This window comes from Paroedura picta, chromosome 1, assembly GCF_049243985.1.
Source record: "Paroedura picta isolate Pp20150507F chromosome 1, Ppicta_v3.0, whole genome shotgun sequence".
NCBI lineage: Eukaryota > Metazoa > Chordata > Lepidosauria > Squamata > Gekkonidae > Paroedura > Paroedura picta.
Genome location: NC_135369.1, coordinates 75,115,617 through 75,143,494, shown reverse-complemented (window position 1 = coordinate 75,143,494; position 27,878 = coordinate 75,115,617). Strand labels below are relative to the sequence as shown.

General features: G+C 43.6%; 1 protein-coding gene and 1 long non-coding RNA gene across 7 annotated transcripts in view; one reads left to right on the top strand and one right to left on the bottom strand.

Annotated features, from left to right (window-relative positions):
• Positions 1–16,126, bottom strand: part of RMDN2 (regulator of microtubule dynamics 2) — a 42,540-nt gene extending 26,414 nt beyond the window's left edge. For 2 of the 5 annotated variants that reach the window (XR_013232140.1, XM_077343739.1), the window contains exons 1-5: positions 16,023–16,126; positions 10,763–11,229; positions 7,659–7,854; positions 5,794–5,896; positions 4,237–4,297 (exon numbers count right to left, since the gene is read on the bottom strand). Coding sequence is in view for 4 of the 5 variants with exons in the window: in XM_077343739.1 (XP_077199854.1) it covers positions 4,237–4,297; positions 5,794–5,896; positions 7,659–7,854; positions 10,763–11,217 (815 nt within the window). In the remaining variant the exon portion in view is untranslated. Of the gene's footprint in view, positions 1–4,236; positions 4,298–5,793; positions 5,897–7,658; positions 7,855–10,762; positions 11,230–15,753; positions 15,902–15,944 lie in introns of those variants that run through there. The other 3 variants (XM_077343761.1, XM_077343745.1, XM_077343752.1) reach the window with 3 other exon arrangements.
• On the top strand, positions 1,193–27,878 carry LOC143840344 (uncharacterized). 2 transcript variants are annotated; one of them, XR_013232142.1, is made up of 3 exons: positions 1,201–1,242; positions 22,509–22,682; positions 23,607–27,878. It is a non-coding gene; the product is annotated as an uncharacterized LOC143840344 (long non-coding RNA). The 2 variants fall into 2 exon arrangements; XR_013232143.1 differs by lacking the exon at positions 22,509–22,682 and having other exon boundaries at positions 1,193–1,242; positions 23,053–27,878.

Below are 27,878 nucleotides of genomic sequence, written 5' to 3'. Positions count from 1 at the left end.
TTTGGCATGCTTCAAAATGACTGAATTAGTGTACTCACTTCAATGATCGCAAAGGGAATATTTATTTTAGGACTTTGTAGGAATCTTCTTCGGTTATTTTTCTTAGTTGGCTAAGGAGCAGAGCACCTTTGAAATGATGGCAACCATATTGTGCCCCGTGATACATTTAGCACCCCCTTTTTTCATAATGTTATCTGTAAACCGCAGCGCGGCTCGCAGTTGCTCCTTTGCCGATGGCCTGAAGCAGCGTCAGGCCGGGGAAAGGCTCCAGAGAGCCTCCGGTGGGGGGGGGGGCCGGGCCTGCCTTTCCCCGGACGCAGGAGCGGCTTCGCAGCGTCGCAGACGCTGCGAAGCCGTTCCTGCGGCTGGGGAAAGGCTCCAGAGAGCCTCCGGTGGGGGGGGGCCGGGCCTGCCTTTCCCCGGACGCAGGAGCGGCTTCGCAGCGTCGCAGACGCTGCGAAGCCGTTCCTGCGGCTGGGGAAAGGCTCCAGAGAGCCTCCGAAGGGGGGGGGCCGGGCCTGCCTTTCCCCGGACGCAGGAGCGGCTTCGCAGCGTCGCAGACGCTGCGAAGCCGTTCCTGCGGCTGGGGAAAGGCTCCAGAGAGCCTCCGGTGGGGGGGGGCCGGGCCTGCCTTTCCCCGGACGCAGGAGCGGCTTCGCAGCGTCGCAGACGCTGCGAAGCTGTTCCTGCGGCTGGGGAAAGGCTCCAGAGAGCCTCCGGTGGGGGGGGGCCGGGCCTGCCTTTCCCCGGACGCAGGAGCGGCTTCGCAGCGTCGCAGACGCTGCGAAGCCGTTCCTGCGGCTGGGGAAAGGCTCCAGAGAGCCTCCGAAGGGGGGGGGCCGGGCCTGCCTTTCCCCGGACGCAGGAGCGGCTTCGCAGCGTCGCAGACGCTGCGAAGCCGTTCCTGCGGCTGGGGAAAGGCTCCAGAGAGCCTCCGGTGGGGGGGGGCCGGGCCTGCCTTTCCCCGGACGCAGGAGCGGCTTCGCAGCGTCGCAGACGCTGCGAAGCTGTTCCTGCGGCTGGGGAAAGGCTCCAGAGAGCCTCCGGTGGGGGGGGGCCGGGCCTGCCTTTCCCCGGACGCAGGAGCGGCTTCGCAGCGTCGCAGACGCTGCGAAGCCGTTCCTGCGGCTGGGGAAAGGCTCCAGAGAGCCTCCGGTGGGGGGGGGGGGCCGGGCCCGCCTTCTCCGGGGAACTGCGATGGCCGAAGACCAGCAGACAGCAACCAGGACCAGCGCAAGGGCGGTAAGTGGACCTGGGGTTCTGACTGGCCTTGGGAGGGAGCACCGCGGCGCTGCTTCTCGGGGGGGGGTTCTGAGAGAGGGGGTGGGTGGGTGGCTGAGACTGTGTCCCTTACCCTGCCCCCTTCTCCCCTTTCAAACCCCCTCCAAAGACTGCAGGTATTCCCCCCCCCAAACCCACACTCACTGCTAGCGCCCATTGCATTTAGAACTGCAATGGGCTTGATTACTAGTGATGTTATAATGCTAGTGTACATGGCAAAAAAAGAGGTGGTTCCATCTTTGACATGACCACATGGCTGCACAACTATGTTTCAAAGGACGTGCAGGACCCATGGGGAAGATTGGATTTCTATTTAAGACCCCCCCCAAAAAATGCCCTTTTGCAGAAGGGGTGCCAGAGCACCAGCTATGCACTCAATCAGCAGCAATACTAAGGTGCGGAAAGGGTCAGGTGAAACCTGCAAGTGCAAGTTATTCTAGCCAGGATGTGTATTAAGAGACATAACTAAAACTTCGTCTGCTGGAGGGATGAGAAGGAACTCTAGATTGTTTCTCCAAGCTCTCAGCACAAATGCAAGTGTCCACTGCCACAGTCCAGTGACATAGTATTAGGAACAGATGTTATATGCTTTACATTACAGTGCGATCTTTATGGAGGATCGAATTAGAAGCAGCAGCCACAGAAGAGAACAAAATCAACCTAAAAACACAGGAGCTGCAGAAAGACTATGAAAAATAGCAGGAGAAAACACCCCATGAAAATAGCACAAGATTTAACTATAGCCTTCAGTTAACAAGCTGAAGATCCAGGTATAAGACAAAAGCGAATATATAAACAGAGGGAATTCACTGGGGCATGGTGAAGAGAAAAATCAACATGGCATGCACACACACACACACACACACACACGTATGCAGGAGTGTTACGTAGGTCAGAATGTTGGGCAGTCATGGAAAATTGTCCAGATAACAGATTAAAATGGAATAGTATTCTTTTTTTAAAAAAATGAAGGACCCAAGGGATGACAAACTTGATTTTAACAACATGAAGATGTAGTGAAAGAGAAAAATAGCTCTAGCTGCAGAGGAGACACAAAATCTATGGAGATCTTAATGATGATGATTCGGGCTGGAAACTTGCAGTCAATGAAGTTTATTAATCCTACAGAAGTACATAGGGGATAAGATGTCTCACTGTGGACAGGAATGCAGCCTCAGTGAATTGTGAAATAATAACTCAGCATCTTAGAAAGATGTGCAATAGATAAAACACTAGACAAAACTTAACCAGAATTGGCTGGGCGGGGGTCGATGAGACAAGAAGGAAGACCTGAAAGCACCACCTAGTGGCTCATCTAGAAATTTGCAACAGAAGTGGATGCTTTATTTCATGAGGTAGCTAAGCAAGCTTCTAGGTTTGGGGGGGGGGGTGTTGCTAAGAAGGAAGTCAGCCTGCAGAGGAATAATGTGCATGGTACCTCTAGCTCCTAAGCCCCTTCTTTGCAATACCCCTCCCACCTTCTGCCTGGGATATAAGGATCCAGAGAGCTCCATTCCAACTCGTATCAGATGAAAGGACTTTGGATTCCCAAAAACTCATACCCAAAAGTCTGGTTGGTCTCTAAAGTGCTTCTGGACTTGAATATAACTGCTATACTACAGATCAACACAGCTACCCTCCGAAACAATCTCCCGGAGAGCTTGCAGGCTTAATTTGATGCACAAAGAATCAAGGTCATGTACAAGGGGGGATTGGGGGGGGTGTTAACCTTCCCAGAAAAAGATTAGATAAAATAAATATTAAAAGCTAATAACTGAATCAATGAAAACCTATTAACAATGGTATGAGACAGAAAAATAATAAGATAAATAATAAAAAACGTTTAAAAAGTCAAGAAAAAGTGAGGAAGAACTAATTAAGAAGTTTAATGAAGGTTCTGGAATGCTTTGTAACCACTCTCTTTAAGAATCCTGTCACAGCTCCACAAATAATGCTACTCAGACCTACTACCACTTTAGCCCCCCAATTCCAAAACTCTTTCATTTGACATAGAAAGCAACAGACATAAAACTTAGCACAATCACAATGAAAAGACTAAACCGTTGAAATACCTTGTGTAATTTAAAAGTGACCCATGCAAAATACTGTCAAATGCAAATCTGTTGCAAACCACAACCAGAATGATCACTGGCAGTCTTCAAGCAAAGGTTGGATACACACTTTTCTTGGATGCTTTAGGATGCTTAGGGCTGATCCTGCGTTGAGCAGGGGGTTGGACTAGATGGCCTGTATGGCCCCTTCCAACTCTGATTCTATGATTACGTTACAGTACATTTTTTAATACCAGAACCCTGTGAAGTATCAGACTATCATTCTGAAAGCACAAAGCAGCACTGACAATGGGGAGAAGAGCTCCTAACATTAATCCCTCCAAGTCCTCCAGCCCAGGGGTAGTCAACCTGAGGTCCTCCAGATGTTCGTGGACTACAATTGTAGTCCATTGACATCTGGAGGACCCCAGGTTGACTACCCCCTGCTCCAGCCCAAATGCCGCCTATCAGCAAGAGGAGCCAGAAGAAAGAGAAAACGATTTGTTTATCTGTTTCATGTTAGAGATAAATGTGTGAGTAACTTTTCCATTTTACACTGCTGATTTTATTTTGCACTGTTAACAAGGCTCTGAGTTACATACCAGAATATTTCAGGTTAGCCCAGCTTTGGGAAAGGTTCAGCAGCTTATTGGTTAGATTTATGGCTAATTCAAAAATACAAGGAATTCCCTGCATATGGAGCTCTTCAATCCCACAAAAGGGAAATGCATGCAATAATCAAATACTTCTGTTTTTCATTGTGTACATACACAACTGGGAAGATGCTATTGGCTCTGCCTTCCTATCATGGAAAGGAAGCCTATATGCTTTAGGATTCAGACACCAGTTGTGTACATGTCAGAACATGCAACATGGACACATCCTACTTCCATTCAAGACTTACCATAGATGACTCTCAGCGCTTGATGAGTCAAGATGAATGGCCTTTTCACCCCTAAGTTTTCCTGGAAAAGAGATACTATAGGATTAGCTTATTTATTCTTTAAACTCTGCCTCCTAATGCATCATTCTTCATATGGTTTCTGACAGTGGTTAAAATACCAACCTGGTAGAGGAACAATTAATTGGAACTCTTAACAGTCCAAATCAAACCAGAAGTAAAAGGTAAGAACCCATAGCAATTCTATGTATATTTTACCTATAAACCAGACTGCTTAATCACCTTATTTCTATTTGTAGACTATTAAATTCTTGATTCTAGATCTTACAGATCATTCATTTTACACCAATTCAAAATATATTTACTTGGAAAGTAAATATCATTTCAGTGAAATCAAAAGCTTAGTCCTATATAAAGATAGGCCCACGCAAGTTGATATCAGACAGCTTAGGCACTCTGCTAAGTTTCAGGCTACAAAATAGTAAGACTTGTTAGACAATGCAGCTAATAACTGTGTTGTTTCATATTAAGTCCAGTTAATGGTCTGGGATCATCTGAGGCTAGCAGGCTAAATCAGGTCCTGGAATAGAAGACATTCAGCAGAGCCATGCAAGCATAATAAATAAATATTAATCCAGTTTATTTAAGAACAATGAATTTTTTAAAAGTGCAAAGCAAATCTAACCAACTGGCCTTTCATGACAGGGGGACAATACAGGAAGAAGGAAAACAAGAGTTTTCAAGTCTTTAGCAGGATCTTTCATTCCAGCAGTTTATTCCCATTACAGTTGCTACCCATCACCCTAATGGAACATTCTCACTTCCCCCTTCTGGCAAGCAGCGGAGTTGAGTGAAATGCACTCTGCTTAGAGACTGGGCCAGAAGGTGTTCTTTTTGGGTTTTGGAGTTCTCCTTTAGATAGCCCCGCTACCACTTCTGGATTTGTTTCTATGACTTCCTACTCCCAGTTGCTGCCCAGTGGTACAGCCCAGTGGTACATTTTGTGGTGTGTACAACCAGTCTAGGTCAAGGATAGAAAACAGACAATGTATCTTAACTAAAAAACAGTTTACATATTATGTAACTCTACAGCAAAATACAGACCTAAAAAAGAAAAATAAGATGGTTGCTCGAGCTATTTCCATTTTGCACAAACACACACACACCCAAGCTCTTTTTAGAAGGGACAGGCTCCCCAATGTGTGTCAAGAAAGACATTGGCGGATTTGGGCTTGAAGTTCTGAAGCTCAAAAGCCAAGTCTGGCCAATAGAGAGGTGCTACCATTTCAAAAAGATGGCATGTTTTCATTCCTGGATGTAAAGTAAATCCTTATCCAGTTTGACATGAGGTTGTTTCCAGCTTTGCTCTCTCCTCCAAGGTGGTCAGTCTGTCAAGCTCTCTTCTGAGCCATCTGCCCATCATTTATTACAATGCCAATTGGATAAATGGGAGCAAAAGACAATAAAGTGGAAATCATGGTATGGTTCACTTTTTTAACCTTCACTCTGTCTTAAACAATCCAATATAATTTTAATCAAGAAGTTTGTAGCACAGCCTACCTTCAGAAGCATAGTTCTTTTTTTCCTCGACATCTGTAGTTAGCTCAAACATATCCCCATAAGCTCGGGCAAGTCTCCAAAGAAAGCCAGCACAATTTTTGTACTGCACAGAAACAGACACTTTCAGTTTCCTTTACTGTAATTATTAATTTCATATATAATTTTTAAAAGAAGAATTCACATATTATTTTTGCATTTCATATTCAGGCTGCACATAGTGAACATAATCCATTTTATTGTGCTCTATCATTTTATTACTTTTGTATGTTTCTCCTGGTACATCTGTTACAAAGAAAAGTGTAAATCTTGGCAGAAAAATAATGTTTCCATTTTTTTTGCACAATAAATTCACAGCTGTAACTCATTTGTTGTGCAGGATACAGACATCTTCCCTTAAGGTAGTGCTCTGTTGTGGGTATATCACATTTTCTTAGTACTAAAACCACAATATTTCAGTACTAAGAAAACTAGATTCTTCCACGGCTGCTTAGCTTGCCAAGTGGAATATAGTTGGAAAAGAGTTCCAGGCATGGTAACAAGCAGTAATACAACTCTTAGTACAGTGCCATGTCTAGTTAACTTTATGATCTTTTCTCCTAATTAAAACAACAACAACAAAACTTCTGTGGGCTTCGTATAGCCTTGTGAAACAGCTCCAACATAGGTTTTCTTTTATGTATATTCAGTGCAAGATTGTGCATTCCTTGAATCTATTCAGACACACAAACAAACCACAATTCATTCCTGCCACAAATGAGCCGCAAGTTCTCAGGCTCTCACATTTCCTCCTTTCTCCCGTGGCAGTTGGAGGCATGTTTGACAATTTCCCAGTCTTTGTTTCATTTACAGTTTGTTGTGCTGTCCAAGTCTGGTTTTTATCTGTTCCTGGTACAGGTTTCTAATCCAGTATTAAACTTTATCTTGTAATCCCAGAATCTGGCGTGAAAACAAGCCCCTTTTTATGGCATCCAAACTTAAATGTCACAATAAGCTATGGAAACTAAGCCTAGAAAACCTAAGTCAGGATGTCTTCAGTCACTGTTCTGTGGGCCCGGCTGTACAGCAAGCTGATGTGGTGTCCTTAGGCGGTAGCCTTCACCTAGACTTTGGCTATCATCTTGCCCTTGCCTTTGCCTGCCCCTCAACTCCACCTCCCCCAAGCTGGGGCAGCTAATGCTTCTTCCCTTGCTTCCCAGCATCCTGAAACTCAACCCCCCCCCCCACACACACAACCCCCCTTGCCCCCCATTACGATCCACACATAGCTTTGTTGCCTCCACCTCACAGTGTTTTTGTGTCACACAAAGTTACCACAAAGCAGGTCCTTCCTATACCACAAAAAGAATATGTAGGTCGACAGAAGAGTTGGGTTTTCTACCCCACTTTTCATTGTCCCAAGGAGTCTCTAAGCTGCTTACAATTGCCTTCTCTTCTTCTCACCACAACAGACACCCTGTAAGGTAGGTGAGGCTGAGAGAGTTTCTGACAGGACTGCTCGGTCAGAACAGCATGATATGGGCTGTGATGAGCCCAAGGTCACCCAGCTGGCTGCATGTGGAGGAGCAGGGAATCAAACAAGGTTCACCGCAACAGAGGCTACATCTGTTATTGGATTAATACTACATATGTGGGGATCTTTGCCTCTTAACTGAGTAACAACTGGCACTCTATCACTTGGACTAGGGATAACAGTTTTTCAGCATCAAAATATTTGCAAAGACATGATCAGTGTTTTTAAAAGTTACAAAATCCCTTCAGGCACTAGTACTAAATTTAAGCCAACTTCCAAAATTAAAAAAATTGAACATGCCATATAGTGTATTAAAGATGCATGCTGAAAATAACATTTGTATGGCACATGTTACCTTTCCCTCATTTTCAAGCAACAGTCTGAAGCCCACTTGTTTTTCATTGTTCGAACCACAATGCAATGTGTCCACCTGCTGCAGAAGATTAAACAATTCTATTTTCTCCTCTGGTGGCAGAGCAGATGCAGGTGAACTGATCCATCCTTTTTCTTCCTCAGATTCTCCTTCAGTGTCCGTGTGAGCGGTAACATAGCTAAAATACACAACAAATACTCAATAGAAACCTAGCACACAGGCAGCAAGGACAGCTCTAATGCATCCTGTTTTTACCAGTTACCAATTACTCTGACTGAATAATAGTTTTCTAGGGGTCTCTGCCATTTTAAAGTGTTCACCACTATGAACAATAGATTGATGTTCGTTAGGCAAAAGTTCTTCTGGATTTTGCTTAACAAGCTGTTGGATAATATTTCAGGGTACCCCCCAAATATGGGAAAAAAACAACATGAACTGATATTTTCAGACCTCAGTGAAAAGCAAACTCAAGGCTTGTGAAAATAAATTTCAGCATTACTTGTAATTGTTGGAGAGAAGGTGGCATTCTATATATAATTATTTCCACAGATAGTATTGTCAAGGCAACTGAATATACAAAGTCAAGAGCCAGTTAAGAGATTCTAAGCCACATCTGTTTTAGTGGGACAGTTACAAATGTAATTATGTTCAGCTTGGGTATACTTCCCCCCCCCAAAAAAAAAGTTGTGCACAATTAAGAGGATTTAGGACTTGCAGCTGTACCTCCATATCAAATGAGAAGAGTTTCAAAAGCAGATTGTAATATAGCATGGGACAATATATCAAAGAAAAGTTTTCTATTGAGCAAGTCCAAGTAACTGAATGCCTCTATAAGAACTCTTTGGATGCTCAAGTGCAGTGGCAACTTTAAGAGCAATCAAGTCTTTGTATATGTCAAACAACTTCATTTTACTCTATGCTAATTTGCTGCTCACCTGCTACCTATATGTACAGACTGGCAACTTCCATTTCAATGTATCTGAAGAGGTGCGAATGCATGCAAAAGCTTATAAAAAGAACAAAACCTCGTCTGTTGCTTCAGACTAACACAACTACCTACCCGAATCTACCTTTGGATGCTGTTTTTTGATAAGCAAATCCAACTTCTTTGGAATTAAAACTCTAGTGCATCTTTTTCCAATATATATTACCACTGTTTGATTCTGTAATACTGTAATTTGAAGTTAAAAATTCCAGAAGAGAGAACATGAGTGTTTAAAATTACCATCGGAAATTTTTTGAAGATGCTGAATGGCAGCAAAGATTTAAATATCTTTAAAAGTTCCTGCATGATAACTTGAGCTTTGGAATTAGCAGCTTTTCAGTAGCACATGAAATACCATTTCAGGAAGGTATTTTGATTCACAAGAATCAGTGTCATTCATTGAACCACCGAGACCTTGAGATAAGGAGAGATATGCCTTCCATGTCAACAAAAACTTCTTCCTTAAAAAAAAACTCAATGAAGGCCTTAATAGCCATAGATTGAAAATACAAGATTTGGGCTTCACAACATTTTCACTGCAAGTACAAATTATAGAGATGTTTGCATGACTGGCTGGATCCAGCAATCTTCATACAAGATTCAGGTATCTTCCCCATTAAAAAAACATAAAACAGAAACATTGCCAAGCCTGGGAAAAGTGACTCCTGAGGTCTTGGGACCTGCATGGAATGATACCACACAGGTTGGTGGGGTGCAGAGGAGAGCAGAAAGGAGATGAACTCAATCCCTCTTGACTCTTTCAGCAATGGAGTTCTGCTAATAAAGGGCAGAGTTACCTGCCTGGCTGTTACTCCACAGTCACTCCAAAATTAACTTCCCTAGGTCAGAAATGGCTTCTGGGGTACTTCAGAGACTTTGGACCTAAAGCATTTAGGGTTCTTCAAGGTTGAAGCAGGCTCTTTGAATTGGAAAAAGACCTGCAAACAACCAGGAAGTCAGTGTAGCTCAAAAAGCATAGACTCCATGCATTCATTGTGCAAGTCTTGTCATGATCTGTGTTGGCATCAGCATCCTGCCATGATTTTTCCTGTGTGTATTCTTATGTTCTCTGCAGAAGGAGGATACAGTGACCATCTGCTGAGCATGGGAATGTTTTGGGGTATGGGGTTGCTCTTAGTTTCATTTTGATCTCTGTGTAAACCAGCGGTAGTCAAACTGCAGCCCTCCAGATGTCCATGGACTACAATTCCTACAAGCCCCTGCCAGCAAATGCTGGAGGGCCGCAGTTTGACTACCCCTGGTGTAGACTATGTGTTAATGTCATGTTGACAGATGGGTGTTGGGAGGTGAGGAAGCCTTGGGGTTATCTACAACACTGTCCTTGGAGCCCTCGGGTCTAACAGCTGTGCCTGGGAAAATGGGGAAGTTACCTTCCAAAGTGGGGTGGTATATACTGATGGGTATGGGCACAGCAAACTAGTATTAACGAAAAGTATCATAAGCTTAGTTCATTTCTTTTCAATAAACACGCCAAGCCTGTTTATTTGAGAAGTTGACTGGGATCATGACAAGTCCCAGTTAGGACTCCAGCAGGTACAATATGCATCTGCTTGTTTCTGGCCCATCCAGTTTCAAAGCCATGAGCTATGACAAAGAAGTCATGCTTGGAAATCAATATTTACCCAGGGCATCTTACTTTTGAATAGAATTGTTCACTTCCCCAGCTAGTTTCAAAAACTTAAATTAAACCATCACAATTTGACTTCATAACTAGGCATAAAAATAAATGTACAACATACACCAGCTTCTACTTACAGACTCCATAAAAGCAATTATACAAAGATCATGCCTTGAGCCAGGCAACTCACCTCCAGACAGAGCTCACCCAAGCAAAAGTGAGGCATCCACTTCCCATGGGTTTCCTGACAGGACTCCATGGGTTTTGCAACTGCTTTCCAGCACTTGTGCACATACACACACACACACAAGCAAGAACGGCTCAGACCTTGTAAGAAGATCTGATTCATGAAAAGCAGCATATAAACAAACATTTTCTAGATGCCCAAAAAAGTGAGTATTTAATTACGAACAATTTTTAAAACTCATTTCTTAAAGGCTGGACTATCTTAAAAATACCTACCCGCCTTCACTTTCCGCCTCCTCAGAACTGTTGGTGTCTGACAAACCTTGGGCTACCTCGGCTTTCCGTTTCCTTGTTGCTCTGTGCAAAGGGCTGGTCCTTCGAGTATCTGTTTTCCCTTGGAGCTCATCTCGAACAAGTTCTTCCAACTTGGGGACAGCCTCTTTCAGAACTGCCACCTCCCTTTTAAGCTCTTCCACGCTTAGCAGTAGGCCATTCAGTTTCTCCAGTATCTGAAGCTGCCTTCCTTGCAACAGCATCACTGTTCCTTGCTCATTCTGTGCTTCGTCCTGAAAATCTACCACATCAAAGCCGCTCTCCGAGTTCAGAAGCGTGGACAAATGGATGGCCTTCCTTCGTTTTCGACTTGTGCGATACCAAAGCACAACTAAACCAATTCCAGCAGCTCCTACCATTAGGCCAAGTATTAGTCTTTTGTTTTCAGACTGGGCCATTTTCTTCTTTTCCTGAAATTATAAACAAAGTGGAATAAAAACTGGCTTTTAATACTCATACAGCAGATAGGAGGGAAAGGGGCAGTTCCCTTGACAAACCAGTTATGCAAAGTCCTTGATTAAACACCGGAGGCCATTGATTAAAATGTTGGCACCAATATGAAAAACATTTGTATCTAAATAAGTTTCATGGAAGTGCAATTATTTTATTTACTTCATATATATGCCATTTTCCCCCCAATGGGGATCAAGAATGCTTACATAATTCTCTGCATTTTTCCTCATAACAACCCTGTGAGGGAGGTCAGGCTGAGAGTATGTGACTGATGCAAGGTAGCCCAACAAGCTTCCCTGGCAGAGTAGGGTTTCAGATCTGGGTATCCCAGAACCTAGCCCAGTTCTATGCCACATTGGTAATAAGATGACTTGATAAATGCAAGAAAAGTTCTCTTTTGATTTAGGTGTGCCTAGAATGGAAACCAGGTTGGGCTATGGAGAATTAATCCATTTAAATCCTAAAGGCTGCCCTTATTAATACAGTGGGAATCTATGAAGTAAGTAGTGTTAATGAAGGTCCCCCAAATTTGTCCTGCATGGTATACAAATAGGCCACCCTATTACCACATGCCTCCTTTGCAAATTGTTATCTTCTAATATTTTTCAAGGCTTTACAGTGCTCAAGGCTTTGCTTACGGGGATCAAGGTTAAGTTGGCAGAAAAATGGGGATTTTCCAACAGGATAATCAGAGGCCACAATCCAATACAGATTGAAGGGAACTGGATAGTGGCCAGTATTTTTTTTCCAGTGGGCTTTTAATACCTTCATTTGAGGCTTAGGAATGTGTCAGGGTACATATCAAAAGCTTACTATACATAAAAACACCAGAGTTCTCTCAGTGTTATAGAATAAGCCTGTGTGAGATGCAGATGACCAGGAATTCTAAAATGCACGGAATTAAGTAAGACTACATGAAAAGGGCTGTTTCCCCACAGATTTCCTTAGGCAGAGTTTTATTTTTCATTTAAGCATTTATAGTCTGCCTTCTTCAAATCAAGACAGTTTACAGATGCAAAAGCAGTCAAGTTGATTCCACCAGGAGGTCTTGCTCCATTCTGTCATCTAAACTAGACAGTTTTATTTGGGGCATTCATAATTATCCACTGTACTGAATTTTCTCTTGCTTCACTCTTATCTTCCCCAAACATGGCCTGGTCTGTACTTTTTGGAAGATCACAGTCCAAGAATGTTTGTCCACTAAATGGGTGGGAAGTTGACATTTTTGAAGATCCAGCTTATGTCAGGACTGTTTTTCTTGTCTCAGTTCTATTCAATGTTTATACCTCCTCGTGTGTTACTAGGTTTCCTGGCCATTTTTCAATCTGGCAACTGCTATAATGTTATGCCATCTATTGGCCTGATCTGCTAGTTCCTCTAAATTCCCACCTTTCAGATTTTTTAAAAACCCTAACAAGTCAAGATATAAAAAATCATTGCTCAATTCTATTTTCAAATAATTCATTTGGAAGCTTAGTATTACTTCTTGCTAAGCATTACTAATTGTGTTATCATTCCAATATTTAATAAATATTATTAAATATTTTAAATATTATTAAAAATAAAGAGCCAGTTTGGTGTAGTGGTTAGGAGTGTGGTGGTTAGGAGTGCGGACTTCTAATCTGGCATGCCAGGTTCGATTCTGCGCTCCCCCACATGCAGCCAGCTGGGTGACCTTGGGCTCACCACGGCACTGATAAAACTGTTCTGACCGGGCAGTGATATCAGAGCTCTCTCAGCCTCACCCACCCCACAGGGTGTCTGTTGTGGGGAGAGGAATGGGAAGGCGACTGTAAGCCGCTTTGAGCCTCCTTCAGGTAGGAAAAAGCGGCATATAAGAACCAACTCTTCTTCTTCTAAATGGTTGCCATTGATTCAAAACGTGCCTCAGTTTTTCATCTCCCCCACCAAATGTATTTGCATGTAGCTTTTTTGTTTTGTTTTTTAAGTCTCTAGCCAGCAAATTTGGAAAACTCAACAATGGCCACAGGATTGGAAAAGGTCAGTTTACATTCCAATCCCAAAGAAGGGCAATGCCAAAGAATGTTCAAACTACCGCACCATCGCACTAATTTCTCATGCTAGCAGTTATGCTCAAAATCCTACAAGCTAGGCTCCAGCAATACGTGGACCGAGAACTTCCAGAAGTACAGGCAGGATTTCGAAGAGGCAGAGGAACTAGAGATCAAATTGCCAACATACGCTGGATCATGGAGAAAGCTAGGGAGTACCAGAAGAACGTCTACTTCTGCTTCATTGACTATGCTAAAGCCTTTGATTGTGTGGAGCACAACAAATTGTGGCAAGTTCTTAAAGAGATGGGAATACCAGAACATCTTATTTGTCTCTTGAGAAATTTATATGCAGGTCAAGAAGCAACAGTGAGAACTGAACATGGAATCACTGACTGGTTCAAAATTGAGAAAGGAGTTCGGCAAGGCTGTATACTGTCGCCTTGCCTATTTAACTTGTATGCAGAGCACATCATGAGAAATGCGGGATTAGAGGAGTCACAAATTGGGATCAAGATTGCAGGGAGAAATATCAACAACCTCAGATATGCAGATGATACCACTCTAATGGCAGAAAGTGAAGAGGAACTAAAGAGCCTGTTGATGCGGGTGAAGGAGGAGAGTGCCAAAGTTGGCTTGAAACTCAACATCAAGAAAACAAAGATCATGGCATCCGGCCCTCTCAATTCCTGGCAAATAGAAGGGGAAGAAATGGAGATAGTGACAGATTTTATTTTCCTGGGCTCCAAGATCACTGCAGATGGGGACTGCAGCAAAGAAATTAAAAGACGCTTGCTCCTGGGGAGAAAAGCTATGGCAAATCTAGACAGCATCCTAAAAAGCAGAGACATCACCCTGCCAACAAAAGTGCGTTTAGTCAAGGCTATGGTCTTCCCAGTTGCAATGTATGGCTGCGAAAGTTGGACCATAAGGAAGGCCGAGCGTCAAAGAATTGAGGCTTTTGAACTCTGGTGCTGGAGAAGACTCTTGCGAGTCCCTTGGACTGCAAGGCGAACAAACCAGTCAGTCCTAGAGGAGATCAGCCCTGACTGCTCTTTAGAAGGCCAGATCCTGAAGATGAAACTCAAATATTTTGGCCACCTCATGAGAAGGAAGGACTCCCTGGAGAAGAGCCTAATGCTGGGAGAGATCGAGGGCAAAAGAAGAAGGGGACGACAGAGAATGAGGTGGATGGATGGAGTCACTGAAGCAGTAGGTGCAAACTTAAATGGACTCCGGGGAATGGTAGAGGACAGGAAGGCCTGGAGGATCATTGTCCATGGGGTCGCGATGGGTCGGACACGACTTCGCACATAACAACAACAAGCCCTTTTCATACTGGGGATACATTTCCTCCTTTTTCTCCAAAAAATACGAAAGCTGGGATTCAGAGGAACTACTAGATTATAACAACAGATCAGCTGATTTAGCAAAGCACACTCAAACCCCCCAGGTGGACTCTCAGCTGCCCAAGCAAAAGCCTCTGGGTTCACAACAGCAATGGCAAGAAAACAAAATCCTGGATGCAGAGTTGGTTAACACAATCCTAAAGGGCCACAATGCACAAATGCATGTCGTAAACTTCTAAAACAATCTCAACACAAGAAGACTCAGTGAAAAGAAATGTTTTGTATCCCCTTCTGAAAGTTTACCGTAGAACTTTTCCAATCTGTTCTGGGTTCTAGAGGACTGGAGATAAAGCAAGGCTCCCATCCTTTCTGATTTTGATATAACCAAATAAGAAAGGAAGCACTTCCAGGAATCTTTCTTGGCATGATCTAGGAGGTGAGTTAATGTGGAGAGAAGTGGAGCTTGTACTCACTCTCCTATGATTCCCCTTTCGTGAATATTGAACAGCAACAGGCTGGCTCTTGGCCCAACACTCCCGAGTGGAGGGTACTTTAAGGTTGTCATCTCCTATGAAAATCTTCCTGGGAATCTCCCTCCTTCGACAGTGTGAACCTTACTACTGATTAAGCATGAGTAAGCGCAGGCAGTTACTTGGAAGTAAGCTTTATTCTGAACACCATGGAACTTGCTTCTGAACAAATATGCATAAGATCAGAACATAAGAAGAGCTTTGCTGGATTGGAACTACAGTGCTCCTGTCTCATACAGTGGCCAACCAGTTACTTTGTAGGGATGACAACCGGGCATAGAGGCCAAGGACCTCTGCTAATGTTTTCTCCCCATTCAGCTATTCAGTGGTTTACTGTCCCTGAATGTGGAGGTTCCACTTAGTCCCAACAGCTAGTGTGAAATAAACCTGCTTCCAAGGAAGGGGCTTTCGTTCGAAGCGTCATAAAGAGTTAATTCCTTGAGTGGGGGGGGTGGATTCTGCAACTTAAGCGTTAGGGATGGTTTGAAGCAAACACTTAAAGCAGCGAATGGTTCACTACCTGTCAAACGATGACAGCCAATGAGCAATCTCGTTACACTACAACTCGAGAGCCATAACCAGCAACTGACCTGAACAGTCGGTGACTCCGACAGGTAAACGGGCAGGGATTGGACTAGCCATTCAGAGAAGTTCTCTGGTGATTCTCCTGCTGGGGCGCGAGGGGAAGAGCGCGCTCAGGTGCAGCAGGCTAACATGGAGGGCAGCTCCCTAGTCCTTCCCGCACAAGCCCCTCTCCTGCCAGCTGGAAGGAGCGCCCTACCTCCTGCTGAGCAGCTGCTGCTGCTGCTGCTGCTGCTGCTGCTCCTTAGCGTGGTGAGCGCGAGCATTTCCTACCTACCCGGTCAGCTCCCGTGTGGAAGACGCGGCCGCAGCCTCTTCTGTTTCGGTTCCCGAGCGAGCGGACGAAGCAGGAGGCGGTGAGCCTTAAGGGCCGCCCACAGTTTCCGAGACCCGGATACTGATGGGCGGGCAGTATGTATGAGGCAAAGCCGATAGCGCGCCTTCAGCTGTGCGCCTGGGAAGGTTGGTACCTGCGCTGGCTTCCCGAGCGGCCGGTGTGTTCGCAAGCCAGCTACTGAGGAGGCACCAGCTCGCCTTCCGCTCGCTCCAGTGGCCTGTTGGCCTCGCGCGTTTTTTCCTGCCGAAGCCGCAGCCGGCATTTGGTGGATGGCCTCTACTAAGAAGAGGGAACAAGGAATGGTTCTAACGGTCTTGGGAAGGGATGGGGAATCAGCCAGGGCATTTAAACCGGAACATCCCTCCTTTTGCATTTGCAAACAGCACTGGAAATCCTGCGGTATATTTTGTGACAAAGTGTCTTACGTTGCACACGTGAAAGCACTTGAGTCTCTCATCCATCTTTAGTTTCTGGTGTAAATGCCAGTAAAGCAGTTTCTGATTCAATCTATTATCATGGCATAGGACTGCAGAATGTCAAACTTTTTTTGTTTATGCCAGTTTCCTATTGGATGTGCATTTATAGTATGTCACCTACTATTTGTTTCCATTTGATAAAGCCATTAACTTTTCATCCTCTCCTCTCCACAGATTCTGTGATAGCCATAATTAGAACCATGTTTCAGAAGGTAGGAAATTGTGACACCCAGTTTTGCTTACTTCAAAACAGATTCAGTTGCAGCCACTAGCAGAGTCCTGTTAGGGAGACTGGGTGGAAGGATATGGAATAACAAAGTATTAAATACCTGAGTGTAGTCTGCATGGGGCTTTTTACCCACTCCCAGGTTGACTAAATCCCTGCAGCCTACACTAAATTCAATTTTGATTTTGGATACTTTACATTTTCCCTCTGCAACATTCATGGTTGATTCGTGGTGACCCTACCTTCCTCCTGTGATATCCTGGAGTGGATATAAGCCTCAATATTTCAAAAACCACCATGAGAAAATGTGCAGATTTTTGCTTTTTTTGAATTAACTGCTCTGTGCCTCAGAGCAAAACAGCCTTCCCTGATTGGCCAGGGTGTCAGTTCAAAGACTTCCTGGTTTCCAGTTGCAAGGCTTCCCTTAAAGTGACTGTGCTCCAGAAGCCCTAAATTATCTCAGCAGAGATTTGCCTCTTGTTATTTCCCTCTCCTCTGCTGTCTCCAATCCTCCCCCCACCCCATTCAAGAAAAGAAAGAAAGAGATTCCTGCTGCAATTGGCACCCCTTCCCATTTTGAGCTTCCCCAATTTAGGGCAGAACACTTTCTGTTTCAATGAGGGGGGGGGGATGATAGAGAAAGACCAGAGTTCAAATTGATCTGAATTCAGCAGGATACACAATGGAAAAAACAAAGTAAATGCAGAATTAACCCCAGTGTTGACCTGATATTTCATGGATACCTAGCTAGGTCTCTTAGGGAACAAGAACTGGGTTTTTAATACTCTGCTTTTCACTTCCTGAAGGAGTTCCTCTCTCCCCAACAGACACCTTGTGAGGTAAGTGGGGCTAAGAGAGGTCAGAGAACTGTGACTGGCCTAAGATCACCCAACTAGCTCTATGTGAAGGAGAGGGGAATCAAATCTAGTTTTCCAGATTAAAGGCTGCCACTCTTAACCACTACACAAAGCTGGCTCTCTTTTTGGAGAATATGTGAGCACTTGGCTTGCTGTACAATCTGGGGAATACTTACCTATGAGTGAGTCCCACTGAATAGACCTTAGTAAGATTCTGAGTGGTTCAGCATAGACTGATTGAGTAAAAAAAGAGCTATCATGTGAAGGATGTTTCCTTAAGCTTACTTGAGAGGCAGTGTTGCTTACCATATCATACTGCTTTACTATCCAAAGGATTTAGAGGGTAGCTTGCATCAAACAAGTGGTAATGACAAATGTAAAGTACAATTTGGAAATACAGTTTAACCAGTCCCAAAACAGAATGACAACACAAAACTAGTAATAGGAAAACACTGTTTTTAAAAAAGGATTAAGTAATAAGCTGGGCCACCCCAAAGCTCACTTGACTTTTGCATTTTTAAAATCTGGTTTCCTTCTGAGGGGATCATTTCAGTTAGTAGCTTTACTGCACAAAGAAAAATGCAGATATAAGCACAACAATTACATTTTCTGGAAGTCACAGCTAATATGGAAGAAGACACCCACAGAGTCACAACCATTATAATAACAGCCAACACCACTCTGAGCTAACTTTTTAATTATATCAGTCATGCAGGATTAAATTCTATTTGATTGTGTTATCCTAACATACATCATTGAGACAACGGTCTTATCTGCACTTATATCCCCCCCCCCACTCTCAATCCTCCTGAACTCTGATCATTCTGAAGCTGGATCTTCCAACATCTGCAGCCTTCCTTTTCTGACTTGAAACAGGTTCCAAGTCCATGCCTTTTGCACTGTATTTTGTCCCAATTGCCTGTCTCCTGTCTCCTTCCCGCTTGAGTGGTGGTGCTGGGGAAGCAGTAGTTATGTGCAGTTCTAGCCGGCATTGAAGGAGCACAAGGATACAGAGGACTTTATTTCCTGCATTTTGTTGAGCAAGCTGGGGGAGTGGCAAGTGTAGCTTGAAGCTGCTTGTTTATTCTTTTCCTGCAGCCTGAGTGAGTGGGGTGGGGTGAAGCATCAGTGTCAGGAGAGAACTGGGGGGGGGGGGCAGGGGGGGAGAGAACAGGCTCCAAAAGACGAATCTCTGCTCATAGAAAAGTGGGCTTTTGGAGCACAGTCACTTAAAAACAATCCCAAAAATGAGGGCAGAAATTAAACTTGTGAGGGAATGGCAACCAGGAACCCCAGTTTTCCTGCAATCTTTGAATTGATGCCTGACCAATCAGTGACAGACTACAGTGCTACATCAGCATTGGAGGCATGGAGATGGGAAGGAAGTTAATCCAGCAAAAAGCCGACATCTACACATGAAATTCTGGGGCTTTCAGAGCGTTTTTCTCAGAAGTGGCAAGTTATATCCACTCCTGAATATTGTGGAGAAAAGGTAGTGTCACCATGGGTTCGATCATGGACACTGCAGAGGGGAAATTTAAAGCACCCAAAATAAAAATGGAAATCAAATTATTTATTTATGCTTGGATTTATATCCCACTTCTCATTACTTTTGTCGCCTCGAGGAGGCTAACAATTAAAACAGCAATACAGTACATATAATAACCCACAAGATGGCAGAAAACAATCTATCCCAGCCAGCTCTACTAAGTCCAGCCAGACATAATTCGGATCTAGTTATTAATATATTTCCGGGATGCTTGGCTTAGGATGCTCGGCTTGGGGTTAATATATTTCTGGGAATAAAATGCGGAAGGGAGGGGAATATTCGGGCTGGGAGAGGATAAAAAGTCCAGTGAAGACTCAACCCTGAATAAGTGAGCTGGCTGTGCTCTTTCTACTCTAATTAATTTCTGGTCTTCTTAACCCATGTTTATCTTTGAGTTTCAAGCAAGTTATCACTCCCATTTTTCTCTACCTTTTGTTTTTAGTGGCCAAACAGTGAAGCAAGATGCTGCTCAGTAACATCATGAGCCAGCTAGTCTTGTGAGAGCAAAACAGAGAGCGAAGGTAACCAAATAGGCACACTTGAGCTTTTTTGCAGAAGGAAAAAAATGTGATGCAATAAATGGATGAAGGAAGCACAAATATTCCTTCAAAGGAAGAGCTGGTGAAGAAGCCATAGCTCAATGGCAGAGAACATGCTTTTGCATGTTAAGGTTCCAGATTCACAGTCACTGATGGAAAAGATCTTTCTCTACTTAAGGTCTGCGAGGGCCTAATAGAATTGACAATACTTAGATGGATGAACCGATTGCCTAACTCACTTTATAGCAGCAATATCATATGTATGCAAATTTAATTAGTTGCCAGGAAAGGTGACACAGAAATCCCTTGCCTATGACTTATTTGTGGTCCTGACAAGCTGTCAGGAGGAATGCTGCAGGGGAGCCTTTTGTATCTCTTCCAAGTTATTTACATTTCCATCCTTTTATTTCTCCACTACCACATGAACCTCTTGTGGCGTAGAGCCTCTTGTGGCGCAGAGTGGTAAGGCAGCCATCTGAAAGCTTTGCCCATGAGGCTGGGAGTTCAATCCCAGCAGCCGGCTCAAGGTTGACTCATCCTTCCGAGGTCGGTAAAATGAGTACCCAGCTTGCTGGGGGGTAAGCGGTAATGACTGGGGAAGGCACTGGCAAACCACCCCGTATTGAGTCTGCCATGAAAACGCTGGAGGGCGTCACCCCAAGGGTCAGACATGACTCGGTGCTTGCACAGGGGATACCTTTACCTTTTACCTTTACCTTACCACAAGAACAGTTCTTAATAGAAATTTGCAAAGGTTATTCATTCCCAAAGAGATAGTCAGCAACAACATTAGTCACTTGTCTGGAGCTGAACTTTCATTTTCTGATATGTAACCATGCTTTAAATCACCAGTACCATCCCAACTGAAAGTAACTTAAATTGTAAGCAAAGGACACGAGACCTTCCATTACAAAAGACTTCTTCTAGTTAAACTGAAAATAATACCATTGCTCTGTCATGATGGATTCAATATCTACTGTAGACTCATTACAAAAAGTTCTAAGCAGCTTCTGCCAGTTCTTCTGACAACCTGGTACTCAACAGAGACTGAAAAAGTTCTGATGGCAGAGGAATTTGTATGGTGGCCCCTGAGTTCTTTGGTTTTGCAAGAATTCAAACATGTTTTAAAAACAGCAAATTCTAATAATGTTGTATGTGGGAACAATGAAAGTAAGTCACCATTTATATACTTGGATATGCAGAATTTTGGAAATGTAGAATTTGACCAGTATGTTAATTGCCAGATATGGAAATTCAGTTGCACAGTAGTACATAGCAATCTGGGAGTTTGGCAATGCAAGTTTTGCAGTTGATAGTGAGTCCTGCTTCATTGTCTTGACCAAACACTATTAGCTGGGCTCATTCTTTAGAGTTGTCTTTTATACTTTAGATCCCCACATGTCCAGAGTACAATGACAAGTATATTTCAACATGCAGACAAGTCTAGAGAACTTTCAAGATTATTGAACTGAAAGTTGGTCTAGTCCTTGATTGAGGAAGGAATCCTAAGTAGATCTACTCAGTTCTATTTTATTAAATGGATAATTCCAGACTAAGCTGCTGCTATATAAAATCATGTGCCATTCTTGCTGCTGGTTGTGTGCTTGCTTTTTCTTGTTATGATGTCTACGACCACAAGATGGCGTTTGTGGTTTAAATGTGTGTTCTTTTACTTCTACAGGCAGACTGATGTGACTTTTACATGTTGATTATGACTATATTTTTTCTCAGTCTAGGCTATCTGTTTGACTGCTACATGAACTTAATCCAGAGTTGTCAATCTTTTATTTAATGAAAGCTACTTCTAACTAATGACAATTATCCTCTTCTACCCAGGCACATTACCAAATTTTGTTGTCCTAGGAACAGAACATGGACTAGGAAGAAATGAAGCTAACTGCTAACCTAGCACAGATATTTTTGTGATCTTTTCCTAGGCTTTTTATAGGATGCAGAAGTTGCTCTGCAGCAGCTGGTGAGCACATGAGCTACCAGTAAATATACCTGCACTATACTATTCTGTTGTGTGATCTGTGTGCTATCCAAGTATCCAAAGAGTATTGCAATAGTACAACAAGAGACGACACATGCCTTTAACCATATTTCTGATCAGCTTTAGCTGAACTTTCAACTTGGTTTGGGGTGCAAGTGGTCTTGGGCTATCTGGTAGATTATCTTTACCAAAGAGTGGTTGCGGACGGCTACCCGGTTGATTCTCCAGGATCTCTCAATGGTTTTCAATACCATTGTTTATAAGACCCTTCTGGAGTAGGGGTGCCCAAGCTTTTATCCTGCAGGAACCACAAAACATCAGGGAGCAAGGTTATGCATACATTTAAGAGTAACTCTTCAATATTTCAGGCAGAAGCTGTATTTAACAGGATGTCTTTTAATCTGCACAACCAATCAGGTCTCCAGTGGCCAGCCAGAAGCTCTACTGGGCAAAAGCTTCAGCTGGCCCCAGCCACTGTCTAAAAACTCCTGGCAGGAAAATAGAATCATAGAATCATAGAATCATAGAGTTGGAAGGGGCCATACAGGCCATCTAGTCCAGCCCCCCGCTCAACGCAGGATCAGCCCTAAGCATCCTAAAGCATCCAAGAAAAGTGTGTATCCAACCTTTGCTTGAAGACTGCCAGTGAGGGGGAGCTCACCACCTCCTTAGGCAGCCTATTCCACTGCTGAACTACTCTGACTGTGAAAATGTTTTTCCTGATATCTAGCCTATATCGTTGTACTTGAAGTTTAAACCCATTACTGCGTGTCCTCTCCTCTGCAGCCAACAGAAACAGCATCCTGCCCTCCTCCAAGTGACAACCTTTCAAATACTTAAAGAGGGCTATCATGTCCCCTCTAAACCTCCTTTTCTTCAGGCTAAACATTCCCAAGTCCCTCAACCTATCTTCATAGGGATTGGTCCCTTGGCCCCAGATCATCTTCGTCGCTCTCCTCTGTATCCTTTCAATTTTATCTATGTCCTTCTTGAAGTGAGGCCTCCAGAACTGCACACAGTACTCCAGGTGTGGTCTGACCAGTGCCGTATACAATGGGACTATGACATCTTGTGATTTTGATGTGATGCCCCTGTTGATACAGCCCAAAATGGCATTTGCCTTTTTTACCGCTGCATCACACTGCCTGCTCATGTTTAGTTTACAGTCCACAAGTACCCCAAGGTCTCGTTCACACACAGTGTTACCTAGAAGCGTATACTCCATCCAGTAGGCATGCTTTTCATTTTTCTGACCCAGATGCAGAACTTTACATTTATCTTTATTAAATTGCATCTTGTTCTCATTTGCCCATTTTTCCATTGTGTTCAGATCTCGTTGAACTCTGTCTCTATCTTCCGGAGTATTTGCCAGTCCTCCCAATTTGGTGTCATCTGCAAACTTGATGAGTAGTCCCTCCACCCCCTCATCTAGATCATTAATAAAGGTAAAGGTAAAGGTATCCCCTGTGCAAGCACCGAGTCATGTCTGACCCTTGGGGTGACGCCCTCCAGCGTTTTCATGGCAGACTCAATACGGGGTGGTTTGACAGTGCCTTCCCCAGTCATCACCGTTTACCCCCCAGCAAGCTGGGTACTCATTTTACCGACCTCGGAAGGATGGAAGGCTGAGTCAACCTTGAGCCGGCTGCTGGGATTGAACTCCCAACCTCATGGGCAAAGCTTTCAGACGGCTGCCTTATCACTCTGCGCCACAAGAGGCTCTAGATCATTAATAAATATGTTAAAAAGTACCGGGCCGAGCACCGAGCCCTGAGGTACCCCGCTACTCACCTCTCTCCAGTCTGATGAAACACCATTGACAACAACTCTTTGAGTGCGGTTCTCTAACCAATTCCCTATCCACTTGACTATCTGAAAATCCAGATTGCAGTCCTTCAACGTATCCATCAGAACATCATGGGGAACCTTGTCAAAAGCTTTACTAAAATCCAAGTAAACGACATCAACCGAATTTCCCCGATCCAGCAAACCTGTTACTTGGTCAAAAAAGGAAACCAGGTTGGTCTGGCAGGACCTGTTGGAGACAAATCCATGCTGACTTCCTTGGATCACCAAATTGTCCTCCAGATGTTTGCAGATCGCTCCCTTTAATATCTGCTCCATTATCTTCCCTACATCAGAGGTCAGACTCACTTGTCTGTATTTCCCGGGTCATCCTTCCTCCCTTTTTTGAAGATCGGAATAACGTTTGCTCTCTTCCAGTCCTCCGGGACATCTCCAGTCCTTAAAGAGGTCCCGAAGATGATGGACAAGGGCTGTGCAAGTTCTCTGGAAAGTTCTTTGAGCACTCTCGGGTGCATTTCATCCGGACCAGGGGATTTGAACTCATAAAAATAGTCTGCAGACGCCATGCCATTTGTGGGAATTATGCTGGGGATCTGTGTTCTTGAGCCACAGAGAACCGAGGATACTGCTTTATGGTGCCTCCACTCCATTCTGAAGGGACAAATTAATAATTGTGACCTGGGGCTCCTCAGGGCTCATATGAATCAGTTTGCTTGATTTAGTCATCCTACGTTATGGATGGCTGTGTCATCAATATGTGGATAGCTTCTAATTCTGTCCTTTTCATCCATTACAGTTGATGACTTTGAGACTGTGCTAAATTTCAACTATTTGCTGGCTGTGGGGGAATAAACTTGAACTCAGTATAGATAAAACAGATGTGGTGTTGGTGAGGGACTCAATGGACTGATTGAATGGAGAAACCCCTGTCCTAGAGGGGATTACACTGTTGAAGGACAAGTGTAACAGCCAGGTGATGCTTCTGAACCCTGTCTTATTCCTGAAATTTCACCTGCTTGCAGTGGCTCAGAATACAGTATTCAATTTTTGGTTGATTGGCCAGCAATGCCTTCTGTTGAAAGATTGGGACATTACTATCAAATCTGCTTTTGTAACCTCTATAGTGGGCTCCTGTTATTTGGATATAACACCAGTACTGGAAAATCTGTGCCATCTGCTGCCTGGTTTCCATGCAAAATTCAGAGTACTAGTTTTGGCCTTTGAAGTACTAAAAGGACTGCTCCCTGAGCTATATAAGACAGTGAGTCCAGTATGCATTGTCTCAAAAGATTTTAAGATGAATTGATAAGGCCCAGCTGCATACAGTTTCTTAGGAGGAAACCAGACAGACCTCCATTCAAAGCAGGGACTTTTCCGTTGTTGCCCCAGATTTTTGGAATCCTCTCCAATGGAGCATTGCCAACTTCCAGTTGGGGGTCTGGGGCCATAATTACAAATGATCTCCAAACTATATATATCAGCTTCCACAGAGAAAATTGGAGGGTGGATCCTATGGCTTTGTATTCCACTGAGGTCCTTAACCTCCCCAGACTTCACACCCAAATCTCCAGGAATTTTCCAACCTGGAGCTGGCAACTCTATTTCTCCAGCCCTTCCAGCAGTGGTAATTTGTTCCTTTTGAAGAAGGATAAAAATGTCTTTTAATTTACCCTATCCTGCTCTATGGCTTAATCTGTGGAGATTGTTTATGTTCTTATTTTTGGTTTTATCATGGTAACTAAATTTGAAATATTTTAAAAATGTTGTATTGTTTTAATTATCATATGTCTACTTCAAATGACATAAGAAATGGCTTAGAAATATATGTAAGGTTAAAAAAAAACAGGTCTGTGTGGCTGCCCGAATGAAAATTGATTTTTTAAGTCTTTGGTTTTATACTAAAAAAAACCCTTGCATTTTCCATTCAAAACAACCACATGCCTTTCCAGCTAAATCTTCAAGGAGGTAAGGTGGGGTGTGACAATAGAAGAATGCTGTGCTATTTAAGCCAATGAAATATCACTAATTGGCTCCAGAATGATTCTATTGCACCATTATTATTGGACATGGTGCTTCATGCCAGTTTTCAGAGCCTTGTACCCATGCTGCCTAATTAAAGAAAGAGGAGGGAAGGGCAGGAATGAGCAACTAACTAAGACTACAAAGCACAGACTTCCTGTGGTATTTGGCTGGACAAAATGGAACAGGAGCTTGCCATTGATCTATTGGTTGCTGGCAATAATACTTCTCATTCATTCCTCACCCTATTTTCTTAGAAATGTAATGCATATATACTGTTTATGTGGAGGCATGTGCCACATCAGATTCAGTGATATCCTATAGCAAGCACAGCCTGGGCATCCCATGCTTAAAAACAGACAAGCAAACATCTTTTTAATTCAGTAATTGTGGACATAGACTTGAAGCATTACTAGAAAGACAGGGACACAAAGGGTACCTTTTGATTACTGGTTTAAATGAACTATTTATTATTACCTTTCCTTGGAAAACCTGGGAAGCATAGTTCTGCAACAAACAAGGAGAAGGGAGAGAGCTCTAACAGAAAATTCCCAGGACACTCACCCAACCATAGCAACCTATGCCAAAGACAAGCCAAAAAATGGATGGAGGGGAGCCATGACAGATGAAATCATATAACACCAGTACCAATTTATAGCACTGCCACAGGCTCTGAAAGCCATTTGGATGATGTTCAATCCCAAGGCCGTAATGTTTCCCTTTTTTGGAGGCCAGGATTAGGGAACTTGAGCATAGGGCTGCCGAGAGCCATGATGGGCCCTCAGACAAAGCCATCTGGGCCCCCCATGTGACCCTGATAAAAAGCAAATATTATCAGCTTGATGCTACCATCCATGAATAGAATAATAATTGGTAATTAGGTAAGAAAAATTAAAGGAAGATAGGCAGATGGGTATCATCAGGTTATTGATGGCATCCTAAGCCAAACCCTCAGACCAGCTGGGCTAGAGGGTGCATATAGATGCTGAATGTCATTGGGGAGAGGATTGCACCCTGAGGCATCCCACAGGAGAGTGGACAGTGGTGCAACTGATCTTCCCCCATAGATGATCTCTGTCCCCAACCCTGGAGAAATGAGATCAGCCACTGAAATGTCCCAGTGTGCATCACCTTACTCTTACCAATACTGAACCTTATTTGCCATGTCACCCAGTCTGCAGAGATCCTCACTGTCAGCCATGGTTTTCAGCATCTGGAATAATTCTGTGTCACCTGCAAACTTGGCCACTATGCTAGCCGTAGTTCCAGACCATTTATGGATACAATAAATAGCAATGCCCCCCATCCCACTGCTTACTTCCCTTCAATGTGAGAACTGCCCATTTGTTTCTACTCTTTGCTTTCTGTAATTAAACCATTTTTAACCTATAAGAAACATCCCATTATCTCTTATCCCATGACTGCTAAGTTTACTTTGGAGAGGTACCTTGTCAAAGGTTCTTGAAAGTCCAGATATATAATGTTTACCGGGTCACTCTTGTCTAAATGCTTGTTCACTTTCTCAAGGAATTCCAAGAGGTTGGTGAGGCAGGACCTCTGAGGATTTGCCCTCAGAAGGCTTTGTCCATCTAAGCATCTAACAATTCTACCTTTCTGGCAGAGACACTTCTCTATGTAGCTCAGGAAGCAGGAGAGGGAATGGAGCAAATGGTGGATTTCTTGCATGGCAGATCATGCAAGGAGGATGACAACAGATGATGGACTGGCTAATGCCATGCAGATCATCGTGTAAGGGAGAAGCACATGTTACACATGTGTGAGGCTGTATGGCTATGGCTATACAGGTACAGGAAGGGAGCAGGCCAAGGAAACTGAGATAACCCCATATATATAAATAGTTGGAAGGGCAGAGAAAAGGTGGGACTGTCCAGAAGTGTTGGCTTTTGGACAGTCCCACTTGGAGGCCCTCAAGCTAACCTTGAGCCACCCCACTCTCAACAGTCCTGCTCATACAGGTTCCTGCTCTTGGGTTCATACAGCACAGAGAGATGTGCACAGAACAGACATTATTTAACAAAGAGGTACAGAAATGTGAGCAAGTATTTTTGTTCTATTAATGATTCTACTTAGAACCGAGATTGAGGTTTGAGGTAGGATTGGAGCAGGCAATGTCATTGACCAGTATGCTGCTAGATCCCTTACTTGGAATCCAGTCAGTTAAAACTGAAACTCACCAATAGCATGTGCTGGAGGGAAGTTCCATTGTTCATGTGTATATGTATGTTGGGGCTCTTCAGAGATTTTTTTAGTTCAGTTTTGCCTCTTGTATCACCATGCAGAGATTTTAATAAAGAGCTCATTGAACTGCCA